At 56.8% G+C, this 26,080-nt stretch overlaps 9 protein-coding genes across 9 annotated transcripts; 4 read left to right on the forward strand and 5 right to left on the reverse strand.

Moving 5' to 3' along the window:
* Window positions 1–572: 572 nt before the first annotated feature.
* Window positions 573–2,427, forward strand: ste7 (MAP kinase kinase Ste7; the record flags this gene model as incomplete). Its single annotated transcript, XM_056691503.1, has 4 exons — window positions 573–860; window positions 925–1,082; window positions 1,151–1,688; window positions 1,762–2,427. 4 exons carry the CDS (start codon window positions 573–575, stop codon window positions 2,425–2,427), a joined length of 1,650 nt encoding a protein of 549 aa, XP_056539209.1.
* Window positions 2,428–3,905: 1,478 nt separating this feature from the next.
* On the reverse strand, window positions 3,906–6,238 carry N7482_009380 (uncharacterized protein; the record flags this gene model as incomplete). Its single annotated transcript, XM_056691504.1, has 2 exons — window positions 3,906–4,344; window positions 4,437–6,238. 2 exons carry the CDS (start codon window positions 6,236–6,238, stop codon window positions 3,906–3,908), a joined length of 2,241 nt encoding a protein of 746 aa, XP_056539210.1.
* Window positions 6,239–6,809: 571 nt separating this feature from the next.
* N7482_009381 (uncharacterized protein) lies at window positions 6,810–7,123 on the forward strand (the record flags this gene model as incomplete). Its single annotated transcript, XM_056691505.1, has 2 exons — window positions 6,810–6,914; window positions 6,992–7,123. The coding sequence occupies 2 exons, from the start codon at window positions 6,810–6,812 to the stop codon at window positions 7,121–7,123; spliced, it is 237 nt and encodes a 78-aa protein (XP_056539211.1).
* A 270-nt stretch (window positions 7,124–7,393) lies between these two features.
* On the forward strand, window positions 7,394–8,827 carry N7482_009382 (uncharacterized protein; the record flags this gene model as incomplete). Its single annotated transcript, XM_056691506.1, has 1 exon — window positions 7,394–8,827. The coding sequence occupies one exon, from the start codon at window positions 7,394–7,396 to the stop codon at window positions 8,825–8,827; it is 1,434 nt and encodes a 477-aa protein (XP_056539212.1).
* Window positions 8,828–9,123: 296 nt separating this feature from the next.
* Window positions 9,124–15,398, reverse strand: N7482_009383 (anaphase promoting complex subunit 1; the record flags this gene model as incomplete). Its single annotated transcript, XM_056691507.1, has 2 exons — window positions 9,124–9,563; window positions 9,596–15,398. The coding sequence occupies 2 exons, from the start codon at window positions 15,396–15,398 to the stop codon at window positions 9,124–9,126; spliced, it is 6,243 nt and encodes a 2,080-aa protein (XP_056539213.1).
* Window positions 15,399–15,955: 557 nt separating this feature from the next.
* N7482_009384 (uncharacterized protein) lies at window positions 15,956–17,884 on the forward strand (the record flags this gene model as incomplete). The annotated part of the gene is made up of 1 exon (XM_056691508.1): window positions 15,956–17,884. One exon carries the CDS (start codon window positions 15,956–15,958, stop codon window positions 17,882–17,884), a length of 1,929 nt encoding a protein of 642 aa, XP_056539214.1.
* Window positions 17,885–18,776: 892 nt separating this feature from the next.
* N7482_009385 (translation initiation factor 2A) lies at window positions 18,777–21,139 on the reverse strand (the record flags this gene model as incomplete). Its single annotated transcript, XM_056691509.1, has 5 exons — window positions 18,777–19,972; window positions 20,050–20,687; window positions 20,756–20,827; window positions 20,901–20,970; window positions 21,013–21,139. The coding sequence occupies 5 exons, from the start codon at window positions 21,137–21,139 to the stop codon at window positions 18,777–18,779; spliced, it is 2,103 nt and encodes a 700-aa protein (XP_056539215.1).
* A 1,376-nt stretch (window positions 21,140–22,515) lies between these two features.
* N7482_009386 (uncharacterized protein) lies at window positions 22,516–23,479 on the reverse strand (the record flags this gene model as incomplete). Its single annotated transcript, XM_056691510.1, has 2 exons — window positions 22,516–23,392; window positions 23,472–23,479. 2 exons carry the CDS (start codon window positions 23,477–23,479, stop codon window positions 22,516–22,518), a joined length of 885 nt encoding a protein of 294 aa, XP_056539216.1.
* A 588-nt stretch (window positions 23,480–24,067) lies between these two features.
* On the reverse strand, window positions 24,068–25,566 carry N7482_009387 (uncharacterized protein; the record flags this gene model as incomplete). Its single annotated transcript, XM_056691511.1, has 2 exons — window positions 24,068–25,076; window positions 25,142–25,566. The coding sequence occupies 2 exons, from the start codon at window positions 25,564–25,566 to the stop codon at window positions 24,068–24,070; spliced, it is 1,434 nt and encodes a 477-aa protein (XP_056539217.1).
* Between the last annotated feature and the right edge of the window lie 514 nt (window positions 25,567–26,080).

Here is a 26,080-nt window from a genome sequence, read left to right on the forward strand (position 1 = left end):
CCCCATTCCGCCACAGGTCAAACACAACTGCGATCAGTCGAAGCATTTAGTCCGTGGCTCAACTCACACATGCAACTGTTTATATGGCTATGATGCTTCCCTGGTTCAAAATCCATATATGGGTAGACCCTCCGGCGAGGGGTTTCCCTCCAGAGTCCTATGGGGTAGACTAGTGGAGAAGCAAGAACATCTGTGTTTCAGTGATAGTAGCGTAGAGGGAGACAAACATCATCTTTTTTCACATTCTGACTGAAACCCCTGAAAGTCGACGCCCGACATCCTTTCACCTCTCCTATTTTCTGCTTTGGCGCCGACCGGCTTCCTTCCGTGTTGTTGGTCCAGTTCAGGCGCCCGCCAGGTCCAATCAGCGCCGCCAAGCACACATCGCAAGGTGATATCGGGTTCCCCGCCGCTAAGCTTCGCGCTTCTTTCTTCCCCCATCAGCGTGCTCGCCCGGCCCTGGTCTCGCGTCGCTGCTTTGTCTCTCCTTTCCCCTTTCTCTTCTCGACTCTCCATCCGTCTCCGCCCTGTACAGATCCCCGCTCTCCTCCCCCCCCCTCCCTCCCAGCGCCATGGCGGACCAGTTCAAGGCTCGGACGTTGAAACGCAAAAACGTCAAAGGTCTTGCCCTCAATGCAGCTCCGAAAGCCACCTCCAACCCGTCTGATGGCGATGCTCAGGTCCCAGGTGCGATTGGAAATACTGACGGCAATCGCACGGATACCTTGGAGATTGGGCTGGAATTTCGGTTGGACCTCCGGAGCGAGGACTTGGTGACATTAAAGGAGCTCGGTGCTGGCAATGGCGGCACAGTCTCTAAGGTGATGCACGCGTCGACCAAGGTCGTGATGGCTCGGAAGGTGGGTGCTACAGTTCATTCCCATGGTCTACGCTCCGAGATCAGGGCTGATTTCCTCCATCCAGATCATCCGGGTGGACGCCAAAGAGAACGTGCGGAAACAGATTCTACGAGAGCTCCGCGTTGGACACGACTGCAACTCGCCTAATATCGTGACATTCTACGGTGCCTTCCAAAACGAGGCTGGGGACATCGTCCTGTGCATGGAGTACATGGATTGCGGGTAGGTTAGCCGCCGAAGAAGGCGAACGAAATGAGGGGCTTGGATGGCTGACCGCATGCCCTCTTCAGATCTCTTGACCGTATCTCAAAGGACTTCGGCCCGATTAGAGTGGATGTACTGGGGAAGATCACCGAGTCAGTGCTTGCTGGTCTTGTCTACCTTTACGAAACTCACCGTATCATGCACCGCGACATCAAGCCGTCCAACGTGGTGGTCAACTCGCGCGGCAACATCAAGCTTTGCGATTTCGGCGTCGCTAGCGAGACGGTCAATTCGATCGCCGATACCTTCGTGGGTACCTCGACATACATGGCTCCAGAGCGAATCCAGGGAGGTGCCTATACGGTCCGTTCGGATGTTTGGAGCGTGGGTTTGACCGTCATGGAGTTGGCGGTCGGACGGTTCCCATTTGATACCTCGGAGTCTGCCGCAGGAGACCGTGCCAGCGCCGGGCCCATGGGCATTTTGGATCTGCTCCAGCAGATTGTCCACGAGACTGCCCCGAAGCTGCCGAAGAGTGATGCTTTCCCGCCCATTCTGCATGACTTTGTCGGCAAGTGTCTGCTGAAGAAGCCCGAGGAACGGCCAACTCCGCGAGAGCTCTACGTATGTGCAATGAGCTATCAACATCCGCTATGTTTGCTCCGATAACTAATATTTTTTGTCTTTCTCAATGTAGGACAAGGATGCCTTCCTGCAAGCCGCCAAGCGCACACCCGTGGACCTGCAAGAATGGGCCATCAGCATGATGGAGCGGCATAATCGCAAGTCTTACCTGGCGCCCCCTGCTCCCAAGTCGCTGAAGGAGGGTACGACTCCGACATCGTATACCTCGTCTTCACCAGCAGCCGTGGCCACAGCCCCCGCGCCTTTCCCCAAACCCGCCCCCATCAGCAAATCATCGCGCCCCCCGCAATCACAATCTCCGTACCAGCAGCATCCCTCCTCTGGCGAGATCCCTCTGAACATTGCCAACGACTTCCCCCCTCCGAACCGCCACGACGGCCCCCAGGCTCACCACTACTCCTCCAACTCCCGCTCCACACGGTCTCCTCACCCTCCGTCTCTGGAGCACCTCTCCCTCGAAACCAAGGACGACGAATCCCGGTATGGCCGCCGCCCGATGCGCCACCTCGGCGACCCTGTTTCGGCCGTGGATGCTCCATCTCGCCCCTTCATGAGCCCACGCTCCGTGAGCTCGCACAATACTAAGTCCCGCACCAACCTGGCCCCAAATGCCCTACCCATCCGAGCCGCTCCCCCGCCATCACAGCCTCCTCCCCCACCTCCCGTTTCGGCCGGTGGGAACTGGCGTGTCTACCCCAGCCACATGCCCTCGTCGTGAGATGAGGCGGAAGCAGGCGATGCCGATATGCCGTCTTTGAAACGATTTCTCATCGCGATGTCTGATCCGATCGGTTTGCATATGCACATGATTTTTGCGACCCCCGGGGCCCGTTGGCCTTTTCCTCGATTGTTACTACTCTCTCAAGATAAGATTCTGTCTGCTTTGGTGTTGCATTCTGCCGGTCTGTCTTGTTTGCCTCGTCCCTGGCAATATATTTCATTTTTCCCTTCTCGGCGCTGTGTGTGGACAAAAGACCAGGCAGGGCTGAGCACATTCCCCATTCTTGCTTTCAACTTCCTCTCGTGCCACTTTAAGCCATGGACTCCACCTTTTTCCTTTCCTTCCCCTGTGGAACCTTTCTCTCATTTTCCTTTTTTCCTTTCCGTTTCCTTTCTCCCGACTTCTCTTCTCCTCAACGACTTGATTGATTCCTGGCAACGACAATCACGACCGTGCCCTGTCCCACTTCTTCATTTCTTCTGCTCTTCTTGCTCAGATGTGTTCCTGCATGAATCGGCGTACATAAGTGCAAGTTATTGATTGTTAATTGTTGATGATACTACCAATTCATTTCTTTGAACCTTGACAGAGTTGTGTGCTGTGGTCGCGGGGAAACTGGGCTGTAGGTCCCCAGGAAGAACCATTTAGCTACAGGGTGCCGGTTTTAGATAGATGTCGCGCACCCACTTCGCCCATATCAAATACCACATTACAGCGATATACTCCACGCAAGCCCGATATTTATACCCAACTCATGTCATCTACCAAACTTATGAGCCTGATCATGGTAGGTGCCGGGATGGTTTTGTTGTACTACCTATTGTTGTGAACCTGAAGTGTTTGTGATAGTAATATATGTACCTAATGGCCTCTCCACCTCCATCCATCCCGTCGGACGTATATTAGGAGCACGCAGACGGAAGATTTTAACCAAGTCCTAACCATACCTAGCTCTTGGAGGTCTTTTATTTTTTCAGTAAAGCGAATCGATCTAGGTCGGCATCGGCTTAAATCAAGTCTATGAAACTCCCCCACCCTTGAGGATTGATATCTACAGCTGCTTAAGCCACAGTACCAAGAGCATCATCACTATCGAAAGCGTGCCATTCAATGGACTAGAATATAGATACAAGAGAGACCCATGCAACCAACAAACCCCATCCAACCTAATCCCTCTCACTAAGAAAACCCCCGAGCAAAGCAATAGGAACCTCAAGCACATGGGACACGTCCACGCAGGGACTGGAAAACACAGCGCAAGTCAACACAACAGCAGCTCCGATACTAGCACAGCACCCACAGACGCCGAGCCAGCCAGCCAGCCAGCCAGCGTAGCAAAAGTAGATAAAATAAACATAGAAAGAACTCTCACGCCACCTAAGAAACACCGGAGACGGACAGTATCGAGTAGAACAGAGCAGAACAGAACAGAACCGAGACAAGACATAAACTCAACAGCACGTCTATTTTGTACTTCATTTCATAGCCAGCTCCGGCCCGGTAGGCGGACTTGGGCCCGGCGCAGGTGCAGGGCTATCCGCGTTGCCCGGCGCAGGCGCAGGCGCAGGTGCAATATCCATCACCGACATAATAGAGCTCTTGCCGCCACGCGAGCTGGCCGCGCCCCCACGGCTCGACCCCGCCGCACCACCAGCGCGCCCGCCACGGCCCTCGTGCGATGAGGGGCCAGTCGTGCTGGCACGGTCGGCGTGCTTGTCGGTAGCCTCGGCTTTCTTGGTTGTTCGCGCGCGGCGCGAGGTCCCGCCTCGCGAGCCCGGGCCGCGGAGGGGTAGGCCAGTGTCCTGGGAGATGGGCACAGCGGCGGCGATGGGGACGTGTGGATGCGAGGCGAGAGAGCGGGCTCGGCCGGTTCCTCGGCCGCGGCCGCGGCCGCGTTTAATGGTGCCATCGGCGCTGGGATTGGGTTAGGATATGGCCAGGATCACACGGATAACGACGAAAACATGTAGATAGGACGGTGAGGGTAGACGAGGATAAGTACGTACCGTTCTACCTGGACCTTCTCGCCCTCCGGCACGAGTGGGCCGCTATACACAAAGAAGCCATCTTTGCTCGCGGCGGCCTGTTCTTGCCACGCCAGCTCGGTGTCATCCACGAAGGGGTCATCGCGATCATACTCCTCCACCTTCTTGCGGCGCTTTTTCTTGCCCTCGCTGGCCTCGGACTGCATGCCGTTGGTGCCGGTGCCTGCCCCACCCATGGCGACATCGCCATCCAGATCGCTGTCGCGATCGACGTCCAGGCTCAGATCCTCATCTGCGCTTTCGCCGGCCGAAACGCCCTTCAGACTCTTATCGTTGCGCTCGAGTGCTGCGCCTGCAGCGGCCACGCGCGCAAGACGTTCTTTGTGCGCGGCGAGGCGCGGGTGTAGGGCGGCGAAGCCGTATTGCTCTTCTGCGAGCTGGGCGAAGTTGACGATCTGGTTGCCCTTTTGTAGAGGGACGTGAACAATTATATTTGGGGTGCTGCGTGCGTCGGACTTGGATGATTCGTCGATGCCGCCGAAGAGGGCGTTGGTGATAAGGCCGGATCCTTGGGGGATCTTGGGGGCTTCCTTAGCTGCACGGGCTGGTTTGGGGGAGGGCGCTTTTGAGGAGGGTGCCGTCGCGGGGCCCTTTTCTTTCTTCGCTGAGGCAGTTTGCTCCTTCGAATCAACGTCCATGGCCTCTGGCTGCTGGGGCGGGCGCTGCGGTGTCGAGGCCTGAGCTGGCGGATCGGCAGGCCGTGGAGGCTGTTGGGCCTGCGCATGTGCGTATGATGGCTGTTGCTGTTGCAGGGCCGGCGGGGAGAGCTCGAGCTGAGGCGGCTGGGATTGAAGCAGACGCTGCTCGCTATAGGGAGTATAGGGGGTGGTTGATTGCGGCAGCTGTTGCGGGGTGTGCACAGTTCCATGTGAGGGAGACGATGCGAGCATCGGCGAGGGAGCTAAGGCAGGGTGTGTAGGTGTAGGCGCCATCGGAGGCGGTGCCGGTGAAGAGACGGTCGAGACATGGCCGGAGGAGGAGCGCGGGAGCTGTGTATATACAGATTGTTGGTGAGACGGCGGATCAATGATACTTGAGATCGCGGGCGATGCACTGGCGCGATAATTATTGCGCGGCGATGTCTGTGTTGGAGGGCTATAGACCGGTGCTGGCGATGGGTTGTCAAAGGCCGAGCGAATGGGGTCGAAGTTGCGACCACTGGTCCGTGGGGCGGCTTGCGGTATTGGTGCTGGCGGAGTATGGGCGGGCTGTGGTGGCGGAGGTTGGGATTGCGGCCGTGACGGGTAGTCTTGTGTGACGGTATACCGAGGGTCCGCTGGGGGCGGATGTGGACTTAGCCTGAATGCAGGAGTCGGGGCAGGTGGAGGAGGAGTTGGGGCGGCCGGTGGGAGAGGAGGACTGGGATCGGCCGGAGGAGCTGGAGGGAGTGCAGCTGCAGCTGGCGCTGGCGCTGGCGTGGATGCTGGTGGAGCAGCAGGGGCCGCCGGAGCAGTTGCAACACCAGCTGCCGCCGAGGGGGCTTCGTCACCCGATTGCTCCAACTTGGGCTTTTTCCGTGAGGCGGCCGCGGCCGACGACTTCTCCCGGGGGCGACGAGGGGCGCGGGCAGGTTTTTCTTTTTCCTTATCCTCCTTCTTCTTGGCCCGAGTGTCGGGGGTGTTGGTGGTGGAATTAGCATTGTCCTCATCCTTCTTGCGACGCGACCGTCTGGCACCAGAGGCACGTCGGGCGTTGGAACCGATGTCGTCGACAGGCGGCCCTTCTTCTTTGGGCACACCCGTTCCAGGCGGACCCGTGGACATGGCAAGTGGTGGCGAATGGATGGATCGATAAATATAGGGTCTAGAGTCGGGGATCGTGGGGTGTGGATTTTCGTTATAGCATTCGAGGAGAGGATCGGTCGGGGCTGACCGCGTTGTGGTGGGGATCCACAAGGATCAAGTGGGCGGACGAAAAGAACAAGTCGAGGGATGTTGGGCGCGGGTGCAGCGACGACAAGAACACGAAAAGAAGGTAGATCAGACCAGTCGACCCGCTGCGGAGAAGCAGAGAGGAGGGAGGAAGAGGAGCGGAAGAAGGTGGACGGAGTAGAAGAGAGGGACGAGAGGAAGGGATTGAGGGAAGGGAAAAGGAAAAAAGGGCAGGAAAGGGGAAAAGCGTACAAGGAGCGGTTTAGTTTGATGTGGTCGATTTGGCCGGTTGTATTGCTGGCAGTAATTCCGGCTTGATATGCCCTGGCGGGGACGTATAAAGAGGCACGCGATCATGGCACGAGAAGCTATAGAATCTGGTTGTGGATATCGAGCCCGATTCTTCCCCCGGAAGGATCACACTGCCCGGACGAAGACCGCATGCTGAAGCAATACTCCTTACATGCCCCTTCTGATGCGCGCGGCGCGGATCTGGCGTCAGTGGAGTTCCCGGCCTGGCGCATTATCTGGCGAACCCGGCCGCTTTGGCGTCCTGGCCCATGGGAGAGTCCGTCCCTTCAACGCCCGTTAATATTACTCCGGCTGGCTCCTGATGGTATGTACACAACTGACCTCCATTCCTAGACTATCGACTGCGCTGGCAAGTTTCTCCTCGCTCTGCTTGTCTGCTGGCGAGAGATCCGCGACCAGTGCCCCAGCGAGCAAAACATCACTTGGCAGAGGCCGCCTGGATCTGGTAGCCAGCAAAAGGTGTAGAAGCGTTGCATAAACCCATACCTGATGATGCTCTTCCTTTCAAGGTCTCACCTCTTCGGTCCCATCCCGCCCGAGGTGTCGCCCTCTGCATGATGCCGTGAAGGTGTATTAAAGGCCTATTTTGGCAGCAAATGGCGTCTTCTTTGGGACTAGCACACCCGATCATCTCAAGCTAACCTAATTTGGCTAGCTCCTGCACCCCGTTTTAGCCTTTTGAGCCGCAGGCCCCGCGCTGACATAACTTCTCTTCTTCTCCCTCAAAGCTGAGCCATGGCGTTTCGAGGCGAGCGTTTCGTCCTCGACCTGGACGATGACACCCCTACTATCCCCATTGATCCCATCCCGTCACCCTTCTCCTTGATTGGCGAGATCCGTGAACGTGAGCCGACCTCTGCCACACCGCCTGCCCCGGCACCTCCCACGTCAACGTCAGCGTCCTCGACCGGGTTCCCCGCGCACCGGCGTCGCGACAAGCCTTCCTCGTTCAAGCAGCGACGAGCGGAACAGCAAGCAGCGAGGGAGGCCCCTGCTCCACCGACTACTCTGCCAGCAGCCCAGGATGACAAGGGCGCGATTGGCGAGGAGAACCGCCGGCATCTGGCCTCCATGTCAGAGGCGCAGATTCAGCGGGAGCGGGAGGAGCTGATGGCCTCGATGGATCCAGGACTCCTAGAGCGATTCCTCCGACGGGCCCGAATCGATGAGGATGAAAAGGCTAGCACCGAGCCAGCCGAAGCTCCGTTGACACTCGCCGCGGAAGAATCAGCGGCCGCAAAGCCCAGGAAATCCGTCTCCTTCGACATTCCCGCCCCCGCATCTGACGCAAAGCCAGCGCCCTCATCTGCTCAAAAACACTCAATCACACCACAACCGCCCGGCCACGACGACCGCCCACCCGCCCACCTCCCCAAAGACCTCCATCCCGCCTCTGAAACCCCCATAATGGACCCCTCAGTCATCGAAACCTTCCACTTCCCCCGCCCAACCCAACCGATGCCAACTCTAGACCCATCCTCCCCCTCCTTCCTCACAGACCTCCAATCGCATTACTTCCCCGAGCTATCCACAGATTCATCCTCGCTCTCCTGGCTGCATCCACCCTCCAGCGACGCCGAAGATCCAGACTCCACCTCCGCCTATCACCCCTCCAGCAGCGCGATCTCAGTCGCGCCCTCGGCAATCCGCTTCTCGCTTCGCGGCGAGATCCTCGCGCCGTCGACTTCGCTGCAGCTCCCGACAAGCTTGGGACTGCATCATCACGGAGACGATCCGCTGGCAGCGGGGTATACGATTCCCGAGCTGGCGATTCTGTCGAGGTCGACGTTTGCGGTGCAGCGGTGTGTGGCGTGGCAGGTTTTGGGCCGGATATTGTTTCGGCTTGGGCGGGCGGAATTCGGAGATCGGGGGGGTCAGTTGTCGGAGGGGTTATGGTATGTGATTGAGAAGGAGGGCATTGTGGGGGGCATGTTGGCCGAGGCGGAGGGCGCTTCAGGGCAGAGCCCGAGGAGGGCGCGTGCAAGTGCGGAAGATAAGGGCGAGAAAGAAGAAAAGAACGAGAAAGAGCGTCCTACGATGCCTGTCGCGTCGGGCATTGGGCGGCATGCTAGCGCTGCGGCGTGGGCGATGGAGGGTGTGTGGTTGTGGCAGAAGGGCGGCGGCGGGGACCGCGGGTTCTTGAAGGAGGGCCAGATTCGATCGCAGTAGTCTTGGTTCGTTGTCACGGGCTATCGTCGTGTGTCGTGGGCTAGAGACTATCAGTCTACAGCGCCGGTCTGCGGGGATGTGTAGCTCACCTCTTCGAGCACCCGGCAACTACCTATGTTGGATGACTTGATGCCTTGGAACCACCAAACCATATACAAAACAAGGATACGTCGCATGCATTATCATGGATATCATATCATACAAGAACGCTCCCGTAGCAGGTCCACGAATCCCAGGTGCGCATAAAAAATCCAACCAACAAAACCGCCTGGGTCTGTAATACCCTCTTCGATCTATCACGATTCTTCCCCACGATCTTCACTCTGCACCCCCCAAATCTGCCACCTCGCCTCCTCCACAAAGTCCCTCCTCAACCACAGCCCAGACGCCTGATTTTGATTCTGCTGCAAATGCACATCTCCCACCAGCATCTCCCGCTCATCACCAGCCTGCACCCGGTCCAACCAATCAAACAGGAGACGAAGCTGCCAGACACGGTCACGAACCTCGTCCGGATCGGCGCCCCGGCCCCGCGCAGCCTGGACGATATTACGAACGGTCTGCGACAGCGCGAGTCGGGCGTCGACGGCCGACGTGCGCAGCCATGGCGGCGCCGTGATAAGGTGCGTGCTATTGCGGGGCGCCGGCGTCGGGAAGGACGACGGCAGGACGAGCGAGCGCTCGCGAATGTCCAGGCCCGCCAGGGGGGGAGGGCGAAGATCCAATCCCAAGGGGACTGGGAGGGGGTTGCGGCGGCGGACAGCGAACTCGATAGCAGTGCGGCGTGGTTGGGCCATGTCGAGGGCGGGAGGCCCTTCGCTGGGTTTGAGGCAGCGGCGGCGGGGAGAATGTCCTGGGCCTCGCTGAGGCCGGTGAGGGTGGAGGCGAAGACGGAGGTTGAGGCGCCAGAGGGGCTGTAGGTGGCTTTGCGGCGAAGGTAGACGGACGGGTCACCCTGGCGGAATTTGTCGCGGAGAGCGTCATCTTGCGTGAAGTCCAGGATGAGAGGCCAGTGATCTGGGCCCCGGACTTCGATGCGAGATATCCCGCTGGGGTCAGGGAGGAGACAGGGGGCGTTTATGGTGCGTGTTGAGCCGCTGTCGGAGGTGATGGTGATAGGGATGAAGATGGGGCGGCGGGTGTCGAGATCTCGGGGAACGAGACAGCGTGGCTCTGCAGCAAGCACCCAGAGGTGGCGGAAGGCTTGTAGATGGCATTTGTTGTCGAGGACGGTGGTAGGGAAGATGGGATAGAAGGCGCAGAGAAGTGAGGCAACGGCCAGGTCTGAGGTGCCGAGAGTGTAACTCCCTCCACCGAGGAAGAGCGTGCCGATGGCCATGTGCGCGGCCATGTGGCTGCCGTAGGGCGTATCGGGGTCGACCCGGCCGTGAAGAGAGCGCAGGCGTCGGAACAAAGCCAGATCACCCGTGCCAGCCATGACAGCCGCAGCAGACAGAGATACCGCGTCTTGACAGTTCCTAACTGAGTTACGTGCGAGCTTGGCATCATAGTTGAGCACCGGGAGACGCGAGATGCGAATAAACTGGTCGAGATAGAACAGCAGAAGATCGCGGGCTTGAGAATCACCTGACCCAGCGTAGCGAAGACCCAGGGCTAAGCAGAGACCAGCGAGGATATTGAAGAAGGGCATATCCTCGCTACGGAGTTGGCACACGCCTCGAAGACGAGCACGTCGTTGGTACACCTGCGGCAGGCTGGCATTGACCCACTTCATGTCTGGCTTGATGCTATCCCACATGATGAGATGTCGTGCTAGAGTCCGCAAGAGGAAGAGATCGGGGCGCACATAGTCAAAGCGCACGGCAGTATCGGGAATGTCGATCTTGTGAGCCAAGACCTGATCATTGGTCTTCATAAAGATGATAGCCAACGCAATTGTCGCACCAGCCGTGGCTCGATCCAGCACATGGGCAAGATCAACGTTCTTGGTGCCCACAGCAATTGCTAGCAAGCGTTCCACAATGTGCATGTCTCGCATGCCCCGTAAGTCCTTCCCCTTGGCCAAGTTGATAATGCCCAATGCAAACCCTGCTGATAGGCGGTATCCTTCGTCTCGCAGGTCCTCCTGGGATGTGGACTGCTCGTCCTGGTCAATGTTCTCGATCTCGGATAGCATGACCTCGCTCATCCGCCGGTGCTGAGAGCCGCAGTAGAGCAAGCCAATCCCCATAATACCGGCAGTTTGGGTCAGCGGTGATAGATTAAGCTCGGCAGCTCCCATCGGTAGCATTCTCGTAACATGGACTGAAAGGAGACGGGTAATCAAGGTGTCCATGGTACCCAGGTACGACGCAGAGAGGCCAAGCAGCAGACCGATGGAGGTCATGGTATGTTTGGGAGTCAAATACTTGAAGGCCACCCATTTAGCCAGAGACTTAAGGTGGCCATTCAATCCCAGAGCGAGCAAGAAACCGGCATGCCGATTGGTGAGCTCTTGCGGCTTGTTAAATAGAATCCACGATGTGTCAATTCCCTTGGAAGCCTTGGAGATAGCTAGGCCTGTGGAAACGCCATTGTGGAAAAACGCCCAACAGACCTTTTCCTCGGTGAATGCGCTTCTCTCAGCACTGACGGTAACATTGGATGGCTTCATAATGCACTGCAAAGAGAACGACGGGATCGGCAGCTTCTCGGTCAGCAAAGGCAGACGGCCACTGAACGACAGTAAAGCACGGCCGGCGGGAGTAGACAATGTTCGGAACGAGACAAGCTGCACGATTTCTTTCTGAGCCTCCAGGAGGTCAGAGTCTGTCCACTCCGGTTCGGGAACACAGTCTGCCACCGGCGCCTTAGACTGATTCAAGAGTCGAGCTGCCTCTAAGAAACGTTTGTCCTCGCGGAAGACGAGCCTAGTCACAGAGAACCGATCGGCCTCCGCAGAAGCTTCGAAGGCGTTGATGGCGTCGATTTCCAGTGCCGAGCTGCTGATATGATGAAAATCGCGCTGGGCATCATGGGAGACTACAGGCTGTTGCGGCGTTGCGAATGAGTTGGTCTGCGCGGGATTCATTGACATGTAAAGATCCTCTCGGTCGATGAGTTCCAAGAGCGTGGCATCCCAAGAGGTCGATGCTTCGATTTGGCATTGCATCACAGCTTCATACAACGGTGCACTCACACCTTCGGGGAAAGTGTCGATGATGCTCTTGGTTAGCCCCCATCGATGGAAGAGCTTGATCTTTTCCAAGGGCGTTGATACGCGATGGACATCAGACAGGAAGCCACTCAATGCCAACGACCTGGGTGTGACATTGAAGCACTCTTTCCACATCCGCCCCTTTCTGGGGGTCCGGTCCGACGCATTGACAATATCAAGGAGTGTAATGAATGGTGTCGGTGCTTGACGTGCACCTTCAAGGAGGAAGGCAAATATTGACGGAGGCGGGAACGGTTGAGCGGGGACGCCGAGCAGAGAGATCTGACTATCTTCAAATCGCCAGCGTTCCATACTAGCCATTTCGGTGCCGAAGTAAGCGTCCTCGCTCCATTTCCAGGACTGCCAGCCTAACCAACCACCAAGCTGTGCCAGAACAGGGGCAAGCAGGCCCAATGGCTGTTGAGACTCTTCGGTGTCGGAAATGGAAAGCTTCTGCTCCTCTCGTAAGAGGTGAAGGCCAACAAGGATGGTACCTAACGCAGTGCATCTTGTGTTCTCAGCAAAAGCCCCGGAAACTGGCAAGTAGCCGTCAGGGCCAGTGGCTCTAGCACCCTGGGGGCTTTGTAGAAATTCGCGGCTTAAAGATACGCAACGTAGCAGGTAGGAGTTGTGGCGATACGTGGACCTGCTTGCATTTGGCTGCTCATTTTTCGGCGTGCGACTTGCATGGGGAGCTGCCAGATCTGCGATCGCATCTTGTTCAACAATCCACCCCCAGGCACTATCGTTCATCCATGGCGCGACAACACCAGATGATCCTGACTCCAGGTCAAGCATAGACTCCCAGCTTTCCAAGTCGATATAGCTGCCACTGCTTGACCGAAGAAGGCCCTTTTTTCGACGTGTCCGTTTAGCTGGAGTTTGAGGCTGAGGTTGTTTGATGAAGGGGACTGCCAGGGAGAACAAGACGATGACCATAGCAGTCCATTCGAGGTCATTTTCGACTTCGTCCTTTCCTCGAAGCCACTTCATGACCTCCCACCAGCCCACCAATATACCGTCCCCAGCTTTCTCTGCGTCACGAAGAACGAACTTGCAGATCTTGAGGATTTTCTTCACGAGGTCATTGCGAGGCTCCATTCGGATCTGTATTCTGTGGCGCTGCTTCTCCGTATCCACCAAGTCGATCTTTCCTCGCGAGCAACTGTGATCAAATGCGTTGAAAACAAGGTCGGGATCTGCCATAACCCGATTGACACCACTTTCTCTAGTGCGGCTTACAAGCTTGTCGGCGGAAACCCCGTATGGCTCATAAAGCTGCAGTGGGTCAGGTATGTCGACCTTAATTGGACTACCCCATAAAGTCTGCAAGGACAACTCTCGCTGTCCATTGTCCATGACACTCAATGTAAGAATACGCGACATCTCACCATCGATGACTTTCTGTGCATCCCGAACATTGGGAATGTGTTGGACACCCGTTGCATGCACCAGCAACGGACGCCTTTCTGCCTGTTTGGTCTTTTTGGCCAACTTTCGACTCTTTGATGTCGCCACTCGTTCTGCTCTCAAGTTCACTATAGTCATATTCCGTGAATCCTGATCCACGATGAAGATCGCCACCGATGTGACATTGCCATTCTGCGCGCTGCTATAGTCGGACGAAGATAGCGTGCAGACTTTCAGATGGCGAGATGATACATGCTGAGTAGATCCGCGGAAATTACCAGAGAACTTAGCAGAGAAGCTCTCCACTTTGGAAAGTAGAAGCTCCTCGGGTAGACCTGAAGCTGATTCACGATGGGCAATGTTCTCAAACCCTTCGGATAGGACATCACTGTTGAGCTCTTCAAGCAGCCTGTCCACTGGAGCATCCACAAAACTTCCTGTAGTGCTGTAGACAGATCCCGTTGCCGGAGGAAGGGAAGCACGAGGGTTGAAGCCAAAGCTTCCTCGGGCACTGGCTGCTCCAATAGACTGCCTGAGTCCACCGTGAGGCGCAGTATTTGACTGACTGCCCGTAGCAAGATCGGAAAATGTTATGCGATCTTGGCTTGTGGCGAGGTCTGTTCGTGCAAGTAAAGAGCTGACTCGTCTGGAAGCTTTGAGAGGTACACCGACGTCTCCAAAATCCTGCGCAACTCTCGAGACCAAGTCGTCCTCGGCATCAGTCTTGTTCTCAGGTTGCTGGGACGAAGTCCAGTTCTCAGTCCACGGCCCAAAGCTCTCACGGGCTGCGGATGGGCGAGCTGCTGGTGTGGTTGCACCAGTGGCCATTCCGAAGTGCGAGCTTCGTCTTTTGGACCGAGTGCCTTCGGTATGCCGTCGCGTCTTCTCCTGGATTGAGCCGCCAGCCTCATCGTCTCTGTACCGTGCGGTCCAAACAGTGTAGATTCCAGTGCTTGTGTTCATGGTTACAACCAGTATCAATGGGCCATCTGTCCGCCCCTGTCCTGGGGTCGAGAGCTCGTTTTGGCGCGAAATGTAAACGATCTCATCGGCGGGATCTAGCACACCTAAGCCCGAAGGCCTATGCCGCGTAGCACTGCTGACACTGCTCTGCAAGGGTCCGGACGCTTGCGATGTCACCACCAAACCCATCTCTGAATGAGGATCAATGAGTGAAAATATCCGGGGAAGATCTGAGCTGGAGCTGGAGTTTGGCTCCCATGTGGAGCCCTTAGGGGAGGGAAGCTTCAGGGATTGCCGTTTTCCTTTGCTGGGAGCTACCGGTGGTACCCCGAATGACTGCGAGGCACCAGGATCGAAAAGAGAGGTGGCCAAAAAAGAATTGGGAGGTGCAGTTGGAATCTGGACTTCGGCCCTCTCATCGGGAATCTTTCTCTGAAAAAGTAATCCACGGGGTGTTGCAAACACAGAATCAACCTCAAATGGCAGGGGAATTGTATGGCTGTTCCCTGCAACGAAGAATATGTGTGCCTGAGACTTGAGGACTACCACCAACGCTCGCGACAGCTTCTGGCTGAGCTGCTGTGGAGCAACCACCGCTACTCTGGCATCTCCATGCAAGTCCAGTGTTGATCCCGAACTTGGTAGCATCGACTCACTTCCATTCCGCTTCTTTTGACCTCCTGCCCGCGCATGTGTTCCCGTGCCGGCCGTGCGAAGTCGATTCCGAGGTGCACTGCCCGTTCCTTCATGTATAGAGCGTTTGATGTTTCCGACGGCGAACTGAGTGAATAGAGCATGTCGAATCTCCTCCTTCTCCGGGTCCAGTCGAAATACTCGCTTCACCATGCCTGCACGGGACCATACCACACAATGCTTCGTCCAAACCAGCTCGTCGTCTACAGGGCCGGTCAATCCATTCTCGTCCACGGATGTCGTCCATTTGTACTGATCTTCCGAGGGGTCTGAAGGAAGAATTCCTTCCGTAACAAGGTATGAGACGGCCGACGGTTTGTGGAGACCGAGCGAGCGAGTGGTTGCCATGGTGGGCTGAATAGCAGCTTAGCGCTTAGCGGACAAAGTAGCAATCGTAGTGCGCCTTCATAAATAATCTTCCGAGGACCCAATATGCTGAAGCAGCTGTTTCCATGGTCAAATCCGGTATTAATCCAGGGTGCGCTGCTAGGACGGCATGGCGAGTGGTTTGGTGTTGGGAGTTGAAGACGCGCAGGAACGCGGAGCGCTCAACTTGCCCGACTTCTTTTGCTTCCGACCAAAACAACTTAACTTTAACGACTCCTCCTCAACCGCCGCCGCGTCGACCGTCACGCCGCGCAACCTTTTTGTTCCCACCCGAGATTCCCTTTCTGATCCTTGATTTATCCGCTCGAGCAATTGAAATCGAGCTCGCCTACTATCCCTGCGGTGCCATCCGGCGCGCTTGTGCTCAAAGCTCTCGCATATCGTCAGGTCGCCCAGCACTATGCCTTCGTTTCCAACTAACCCGCTTGTACGACCAAGGGAGGATGGACTACAGCTATGGTACTGATTTATCTGATTTATCTGGTTCTGAACTCCTACCACGTCGTGTTCTGAGGCTAATGCGATTCCGCGAAATCTTCAGCTATCGACTCCCGCATCGCATCCATGCAGCCCAAGCCTACCCCTTGCGATCTCCCAACGGTTCTTCGATCATCATTTATGGCTACGAAACCGGCTTGAAGGTCGTATGGAGAGGAGGGAGGGAGTTTTCCGAATTGAAGGAGGCCGCGCCCTCCACGCAGGTGAAAAGCGCAAATAACGGCGATGATGCGGTCATGATCATCGATTCCGACGAGGAAGACACCTCTGCAGCACCTGCAGTACAAGAAGAGCCTAGCTTTGAATTTGCTACAGAGGAGACTGAGGTCGATCCTGCTTTTCCGTATGAGCCGATTCTGCGACAGATTGATATCCCTTTGGAAAGTCGGGTGCTCGGTGTGGCAGTGCCTCGTGTTGTTCCTGACGAGGTGCGCTCGTCTCTCGATCCTTTCCCATCGGTTGCGAAGCACACTATTGTTGTCGCGGCAGTATGTTCCGACCTTTCCACTCGGGTCATCACTTTGCCGCTTCTTCCACCTCACCCAGCACAAAAGGACCCACGGAGCTGGAATATCCAAAAGGTCACAATCAATGGAGGCGTGACCCACCAGGATATTCCCAGAGGTGTTTCTCTCACCTTCACCTTCCAGGAATCTGAGGATGAGCAAGATCGTCGAAAGTCGCGAAGCGGCCAAACTGGAGGGTCTGGGAAATGGGACCTCCTGGTTGCAACACATTCTGCTGAGGGATCGGGCGCCCTTTTGATCCATCGCATTCCACTTCGAGAGGAGACTTTTGGTAAGGATGTGCTCTATCGTTTGGTGGAAGAGGACCTGGTCTCTCAACGGCGGGCCTTGCCATCCCCTGCTCAGACAATTGCTTTCAATCCTTCCCCATATCCTTCCGCTCGTCACTCCAGTCTGTTGGTGGCATTCCACAGTGGCTGCGCCAAGGTGTACTCTTGCTGTTCTATCCAAAGAACTTCTTCCAAGGGCTCCCGGCGGGGGTCAATTCCACAGGAGGAATACGGAACCATCGACACCGAAGGTCGATGGCTCATCAGTCTGTACCCAGGCTTTGAGCAGAATCCGAATGGGCTGACTCGACGCAAGACTATCATTGATGCCGACTGGGTCCTTGGTGGACGCGCTGTCATGGTACTTTTGGCAGATGGCGAATGGGGTGTCTGGGATATTGAAGGTGCTGGTCCCGGAACTACAAAGGGCCCGCTGCACCGTCAGTCGAATGTGCAGGGAGTCACCGGGGGATCGTTGACTACATACGCCGTCAGCGGTCGTATTGTGGCTCCATTGACTAACACCCAGTCCGAGGCGGAGCAGCGGTCACGATTTGCTCCGATGACCCCGTCCACGAGACGAGTTCGTGAAGACACGCTTCTCAAAGGATCCATGACTGCAGCCAGTCCCTCTCTCCGTGGCCAGATCTCTGTCAGTCAGACCAACGTGTCCCATGACCTGCCCGACGAATCAATCTTGATGCGACACGGCCAGCACAGTGCCGTAATCCCGAGCTTGCTTTCACTCTGGCGCAACGCCGTGCGAGCCACCGGTACCTTTGACGCCTCGAACCGATGCCGCGTGACCCCTTTCCAGGTAGTTAACCTGATGGGAGAAAATTTTCAAGCGATCAGCCATCTTCCTGCGCCGCTACGTCAGTCCAGAACCGCACAGCCTCAAACATTCGATATTCTTGTCGCAGCCGAGCACCAGATCGTGATTCTTGCTCCACAGCTAGTCGAATCCGATGACAATGCAGCAGCCGCCCAGGTTGTGAAGCAAGAAGTGGAGGCAGAAGCAGACCAGATGATGCTGCGCCGCGGCGAACTGGACGTGGAGGGAATGGGCCGCCTCCTGAACGGCATGGCAGGCGGCAGTGGGTCTCTACGCGTCGGCGGCAGTCCTGTGAAACGGGCTCGCATCTTCACTTGATTCGAAAGGGGCATCTGACCACCATAGATGATACCCATGCTCCAACGAACAAATATTTGATTAACACCTTCTAACACCTTCCATCATTCTCTAGCTTGCAGTCCGCTCTTTTCTTCCTCCTAGGAAAACCACAGAACACTATTCGCGCTGTAAGGTGGAGCGCAAGGCGAGGTCCGTGCCTTGAAATTCCTTCTCCGGAAGCGAATAAGCTCTGTATCGGATGCGATATATCAACCACCATCTCCAACGAAGCTTGTGCTTCGGCTAGGGACATTTGTCCCCGCGATACGTCGCGATGCCCGCAGTTGATTCCCGGGCTTACTTGTACTCTCCAGCTCCCTCCACGAACCACCGATCAGTCTCCGGACGAATACTCACATCGGTGGGCGTGGCTGGTAGCACGGAGGGAACAGGCCGGGATTGACTGCGGTGCATGGATTGGCATAGATGGGACATCACGTACTACTGCACTGAGTCTGTTCATTGAGGTCGTATGATTTCGGCCTCGTAGTTACAAAATCCAATTCAGCTGGCACTCCTCTGTCTGTAAATACAAGGGTTTCACGCACAACCAAGAAGAATCCGTTCTCAGGTCGATTGGGTAGCATAGTATACTTAAGTAGTAGTACACTGTTACTTTTACAAACGTCTTGTCTGGTCTATATAGACTCGACCGTCAAGCCATACCCTACAAATTACAAATCAAGCATGCGTGCCTATTCAACGGTCAATCTGGGTGTGGTTTTCTATTTTCACTGCACTTATACAGGCCCAGGGCGGGGATGCAAAATGGCACTATACACAGAGTGTATACACAGCACGCTAGCACACCAACCCACTAATGCATATGCGTTATCAGCACTGACTTAATCAGCACCAAACCTGATCCCATCTAACCGCTATACCCAACGGCATCCAGCTCCTTACGCACCGCATCCTCGGTCTGAATCTTTTTCATCTGCGTATCTTCCAGCTTCTCACCGCCAGCAAGCCGCATCTTCAGCTCATCAATAGCCCGGATCTTCTTCAGCAGACCGCGGATCTTCTTGTCCTGCGCAGAAGGATCTGCAACAGGGGCGGGGGCAGGAGGAGGAGGGGGAGGAGCAGGTGCTGCTGCAGCAGCCGCAGGTGCAGGCGCAGACTTGCTATTGCCATTAACGGGAGAGCCGTTATTCTTGCCGCGTCCGCGAGCGCGGTCCGGGCTAGGTCCGGTAGGGGCGTTCGCCGGGGGTGTGGTATCGACGCCGTCCTCGCGAGCCTTCTTGGCGGCCTCACGCTTCTTCTTGTTCTTGGCGGCGGACTTGGAGAGCTTCTCGTTCTCTGCGCCATGCGGGAGTGCGACGCCACCGCCGGGAGCGGCGCCCGGGGGCAGGTACTCCTCCACAGGCTCGGCACCGGGGATTTCGCGGCGGCGAGGCTTGCCGAAGCCGTTGACGCTGGCGGCGCCAGCGCCAGGGACGCCGTCACGGACGAAGGCAGCGCCGCCCTGATCCTCGCGCTTGAAGGCTAGCGGGGTCAATTGGCCGCGTGCGCCGGGAGGACGGTAGGCGCCGGCAGGCTTAACAGGGGCTTTGCGCGTGCTTAGGTACGCGGTGGCGGAGGGGTGTGGCACGGGCAGCTTGGTGAAGGGGTCGCCCAGCGGGTGCTGGGTGAGGCTCTGCGGGCGCCAGGTGACATCGTACAGCTCGGTCATTTCCTCGTTGTAGACGAGGCCGCCGCTGACGTGCCAGATGCGGAGGCCGTTGTCGACGCGCAGGCGCGGGCTGGTGGTTGCGGTCAGGATGTACTGGCCATCGGGGGACCAGCTGCACACGCTGGAATTGGAGGCCTCAACAGTGGCGATCTTGTGGAAGTTCTTCTCCATGTCGTAGAGGTCCATCTGGCCAGCCAGGTTACCGAACCCGGCAAGCAGGACGAACCGTCCGTGTGGCGAGAACAAGATGGTGTTGCGGGGGCTCAGAGGGAACGTGTGTGTGGGCTTTCCGCGCACGTTGAAGATGGTGGTCTTGGCTGGCATGTAGCCATAGATAACACCGAACTCCTTGGAGTTGGGGTTCCAACTCACATCATGAATGGGTCCTTCTTTGTCTGTGGGAGGCGGAATTGAGTTAGCTTCTCTGCAATCCATAGCTATTCCAGTAGTTCAGACTTCAGATTCCACATACCGAGATCGACCCGAGAATCAAACGTGCCGCTGGCGCTCAGCAAGTACAGCGTAGTCTCGCCGTAGTAGTTCTTCCCAGTCTTATCGACATCCGTCTGCGCCAGCACAAGCAGGGTCGTGCCGGACGAGTTCCACTTCAACTGGACCTTATCGCCCTTGAAGAAGCTCTTCTGTGAGACAGGAGCACCGAACTGCGGCACAATGAACACCTTGACAGCAGCGGGCTGGCCCTTACGCTCGGGAATAAAGACCGCAATGGACTGGGTCTGACCCGGCGAGAGGGCGAAATCCGCCACCCCCTCCACACGCAGCTTATTCCACACGGACAACAAGTTGTCGCTCTGGTAGAACTGGACCTCGTTGGTCACGACGCGGGCACACAGCTTCTCATCAGGGGTGTACTGCAGGTTCCAGCCAGTCTGGGACTTCTGGACAAACTGGCCCACGACCGAGTGCTCGTCTCCGGCCTCGACTGCGCGCCACACCTTGAGGTTCTTCGTAGCATCACCGTTGGCGTCCTTGGTTGGCCGTTGCCAGGTGATCACGTAGGTGCCAAGCGGCGAAAAGCCCAGCTCGAACACGTTGTCGGCGGGAATGGTCGAGACGGTGAGGCCCACAGAGGCGTCCACAATGGTGACCCTATCAACAAAAAGATGTTTGGTTAGACTTCGGATTGAAGAGGCAATGGTAAAATTCCAAAGGCTTACTGTTCAGGCGATGCATATGCGAAGTAACGGCCGCATGGCGAGTAAGCGCTGCAGCGGAGGTTCCCCTCAGGTCTAGTGCAAAGAACCACAAGTCAGCCAGACAATTCAGCCTCTCTCTCACTCTTTCGACACCTCAGAGTCTTACCTCGCAAATCCCGACAAGGGCTCATAGACGGGGGCGGCATCCATAATGCCAATCCCCTTGAGAGTTCGGTCTAGCGCCCAATCAGTTCAATGCCCAACCAGAGATCATATACCCAGTCCGCCATGCCACCGATCCATTCGACCAGGCTGCAGGCCGTGAAGAGTATAGGTTTTATCAGAGGGGGGCCGAAGGAGGAGGAGGGAAGCAAACGCACAAGCAAGTTGCGTAGGAGCGGCCATCTTGAAGTCAAATTGCTGGATCGAAAAAGCCACGCAAGGAAAAAAAATCTTAGTTCGCTCCGCGAAGGAAGACGTATATCCTGCTCTCGGATCTGGTGTACGTATATGCACCAGAAGACACGAAGATGAGAAACGGCCTGGATCAGATCAGATCAGATCACTCAGGCGGTCGTCGCGATGTGTTCGTTCGGCAGTCACAAGAAAATCTCTCGTGACCAGGACGGAAGGCAGAAAACTACCGGCGAGTAGCGCGATAGAAATCAGCGGAATATGGCGACAAGGGACGGGAGGCCGTCAAGCAGAGCGTGCAGTGTCGGCTTGCGAAACTCAATTGCGGCAGCGAAGCGAGGCAGCGGTGGAGCGGAGCAGAGCAGAGCAGAGCAGAGCAGCAGAAAAGGCGTGTCGGAGTCTTCGTGGATGCTAGACAAGTCAATGCCAGCAGGGCGGGGCGGAGTCCGAAGAGGAGAGGGGGAAGTGTGGAGGGTGGGAGGGTGTTTGGGGTTGGGTGGTTGAGGGGAGGAGAGGGTGGGGAGGATGAAAGTGAAGAGAAAGCGAAAATTCGGGTGTTGCGCGCGGTGGGCGTTTCGGAGGGCGGCATGCCGTCATGCTGGGCGCGCCGGGCTGGGCCGAAGGCCTAAGCACGAGGATCGGTTTAGTTGAGGTGGTGTATAAGCCAGCCCTGGCTCTCTGTTCATATTTTACGTGCTATAGTTAGGCTTTCCATGCACTTGATGAATCGATCTTCATTCTTGAGCGCACTTCCGACCTTTGCTCCGGCCCTTTTTGGACACATGGCATACACATGTCCAGGCATCGCCACATACAATGCGTCTGCTAGATCATAGCTGGGACTGGATTGGCAAGGAGAACCAGTTCTGGAATCTGGTTTCTGAAGCTTTATACATATAATTGTTTCTATCGGTAGTATCTTACAACTACCATCTGGCATGTATTCGAGCCGTCATGAGTACATAGAAATATATCAAGGCAACACCACTTACAGTCCCCAACCCCAAAACACAGATCAGAAAAAAGCCATGTAGAGAAAGGAAAGATTCGTTGCTACCTGAACGGCACTGATAGTATCATATCCCATACACATAAGTCGTGTCCACTGCTGCATTTGCCTGGTCCAGTTCCAGCTCAGCTCCATCTCCAGCCATAGAAATACATCCCACCATCATATCACCACCGACCTAGAAAAAGGCAGGATAGGCAGGACAAACAAAAAAAGATACCAAGAAGAGACAGAAGCAAAAGAAATAAGCGAAGTAAACCCGTATCCCACGGCATTTCACAACTCAAACCCGATTGCAACAAACAAAACGCCATCCAAGCCCGTTTCGCCTGCCTAATCCTTAATCCCATCCCATCCACTACTCACCCGGCGTTCCAAAACCACTGCTACTCCGTTTCGGCGTAACTAGCCTCGGCGTACGCGCTGTAGTATCAACAACATCTTCATCAAAGGTCATCCCATCGACCATGCGCGCATCCTCACTAACCGGCTCAGGAGTATTCGAGCCCGCCGGCGACGGCGATCTCATAGGGCTATCGCCCGCAGCCGGTCCTAGCCCCTGTCCCGGTGCCGCAGCATACTGCTGCTGCTGCTGCTGGAGGTACGACGCCAGCGGGTTGGGGCGCGGCACGTTGGCATTGACACTACCCATAGACGTGGGCCGCGCCCCACCGGATGACACGCGGTTCAGGGCCGCCGGCCGACTGGTCGGGCCTGAGATGGTGCTATTCGCGCCCTCGCCAAACCCCACAAGACTTGCATTGCCCTCGTCACTAACATTACTCACGCTTTCGCGGTCGTGGTCATGGTCGTGGTCGTGGTCGTGGTCGTCGTCGATGTCCTCACTCATTTTATCTGCCGAAAATGCCTCGCTACCCGACGCCCACGTCGTGTGCGTAGCACCGCCTACACTTCCCGTCGCGCTAGCGCTACCAACAGTGCTGCGCTCCTTCAGTGCGTGGCTGTCGAAGTAGCCCGGGATAGTGGAGGGAGGCGCGGCGTGGGACGAGATGCCAGTATTGGCGCCGGCGCGGGCGGTAACGACGCGCTCGAGACCGGCGAGGCGGGAGATACGGTCTGCGCGCTCGGCTTCGAGGGTGGTTGTTGAGGAGGTGGAGGCGGAGGAGGATTGGTGGGCGTGGCGGGCGTGAGGGAATGGGGCGCCTTGGTGGCCGTCTTTGATAGCGGTTGTAGAGAGCGCGGATAGGGAGGTTGTGCCGGAGTTCGGGGTGCCGCTATGGTGGACGTTAGCTGAAAATCAATTTTCCTGCGGCGCTGGAGATGGTGTGGCAGAAGGAGGGTAGCTTTTCTTACGGGCCCATGTCTGAGGGTGTGACGGGGTCGGAGGGGGTGGTGGGAGGTTGATCAGGGTGGGCGTGGTCATTGTGGCGGCTGCAAAGGATATTTAGATTGAGATATGTATCTGGGTCTGGATCTGGATCTGGATATCGATGTGAACCTGACCGCGATGGCCGTCTTCGATTATGGAGGTTGAGAAGGTTGCGGGAAGGTTGATCAGTCGGCGAAGAGGTGAGCCGGGAGCGGATCCAAGAGGACCCAAAAAGTGAGCGGGACGGGTGGAAATTGCGGGGAGAAGCAAAGGGAACAATTGCGCGGGCCCTTTTGGCGACGTCATGCCGGCTCGAGCGGTTGGCCAATCAGCGGGCCCAGTCAGTCCGAGGACATCACTGCCGACGGTGCATCTCACAAAAGACACCACCCACACATGTAGTATGCGCACACAAGGGCGATATTGGAAATCGAACGATACGAAACCAGGTCCAGCAGATGTGGTACAGCAGGTTCAGTTCATACATTCATTGGTACAAATAGCTACATGATAAAAAGGAAAGCCCAGTCCTCCGGGCCCCGTCCTCCGCCCTTAAGGACGATTGACTATTAGGTATAGACTACTGACTGACTTTGCGGTTCTCATAATGGCCGCGCAGATCATCCACCTCTTTCTGCAGCCGCGACAGGTCAGCCAATATGTCATGTGCATTTGACGGCTGCGGCAAGGGTATGTTCTCTGCCCCAGTCACCTGAGAGACTGGCCTGCTATCGCTGCTACGAGCCTTGGAGTCTCGCGCGCGACGAGGGGGCGGTGGAGGCGGGGGTGCCGCAGGTGTAGATGTAGAGCTGTCGGTTGGTATACTGCCATGCGAGGACGCACGTCGGTCGGGCGGGGAAGGGTTCCACCTGAGGTTAACGGGGGCTGGCGAGAGGGCATCGGGTGCCGACAGGCCCGGGGGCCCAGGGGCTCGCGGATCCCGCTCCCCAGAAGAAGGGGGCGGCGGCATGCTGATGCGCTTGCGGTCTTGGGAGAGAGACGAAGCAACAGACCGGGTGGAGGGCCCCGGGCTCGGGGGTTGCGAGCCGCCAGCGTTCTCGGAGCCCCGTGAGGACATGGTCAAGCGGCTACCGCTTGACTTGGACTGCGTGGACTTGGACCGCCGCATCTGGCTGTGCCGGCGACTGAGAGGGGGTGTGGGTGGGCGTTTGTGCTGGGAGTTTTGGGAGCGTTGGGAGTGGCTGCGGTGGAGGGACTCGGTTGAGGTTGAGTCTGTTACCTGCTGCTGGTCTTCGGACGAGACCGAGAAGTAGTCTGGCTCTAGAGATTGGGAGGCCGAGCTGGCATTGGGGGTGCCGAGCGGGCGTGCGGAGGTCTGGCTTTCGGGAGAGGAGGCATGGTATGAAAGGCGATTAGTAGATCGAGGAGGTGAGGCGTGAGAAGACGAGGCATGAAAAGACAAGGCAACCAGATTGTTCGCAGTATTGGGCGAAGTCCTTGCACTCGCACTGATTCGTCTCCCGTGATGACTTCGCGGGGGTGGTGGGGGTTTTTTTCTTTGCTGGAGCGACTTGACGGACTGATGCTGGTGGCTGGCTCTGGCGGAGATCGAGATGGATGTGTTTGGCCTCCCAACCGAGTCACCGGCGTAGAGATATCTGGCGGTGTAGTGGACACCGGACCTGAAACTGACCTAGCCTCAGTTCCAGGCCGCATGGCGTGGTCTGCGGACGTAAATGGCACGCTCAACGATGGCGTGGCGGTCGACCCATCCGCGGATGGAGCTGGGTGTGGAGCAGATCCAAAAATTTCTCGCGGACGATCGTCGAACGCCGAGCTCGTGGAGCTCCTCCGGGGATGGTCATCGTCGTTGGGGTCATTTTCATTGTCGCTCACGGAAGAGTCAGGATGGAACGGATTGGCCACCTGGTCGTCCGACGAGGTCGAGTCATCGGTCTCGAGCTCGAGCGATAACGAGGACTTTCCGGGGTAGCCGTTGGGCAGCTGGGTAGGCACCGACGGGGCTAGTTTGGCCAACAGCTCCAGCGATGCATTGCTCGTTGGGATCGGGGTAGATGCCGTGGCCCCAGCGGAGCTGCCTGTTCCACCTGAATCCATTAGCCCGCCGTTCGTTGAGGACCAGAAACCTCGCCGGGAGGGGGTGGATGAGCCATGGCGGCGCCTTATCGGGAGGCGGCGGGTAGGCCGGGGGAACAGGGGACAAAAGAAAGCAGGGAGAGCTCACCATCTAGGGGTCTGGCGCGAAAAGGATTGAATCCAGACATCGCGAAGGGGACGTCTCAACTCTCAGTCTCGGAGAGGGAGTGGAGGAAGGAGGGGGAGGTGAATCCCCGCGTTTCTTATCCATCCTGCCTTTCCGTCGATGGCGTCCGAGAGCCCCGAAAGGCTGCAGTTGCCAAACCAATTCCACTAGGCCCGCGTTTGCAAGGTTGCAACGAAACTACGCGGAGGTCCAATCGAAGAGGACATTGGGCGGCAATATTCATGATAAGAGAGAAATGGAGGGGGAAGAAAAAAACAAGCAGGACTTGTATGTCTGCTTGGGCTTGGAAACAATCCGGGGTGTATAGTATGGTACACGGTGCAAGTGCAAGATTCACGCAAAAAGAAA

Source organism: Penicillium canariense, assembly GCF_028826845.1.
Source record: "Penicillium canariense strain IBT 26290 chromosome Unknown utg000007l_segment0_segment0, whole genome shotgun sequence".
Taxonomy (NCBI): domain Eukaryota; kingdom Fungi; phylum Ascomycota; class Eurotiomycetes; order Eurotiales; family Aspergillaceae; genus Penicillium; species Penicillium canariense.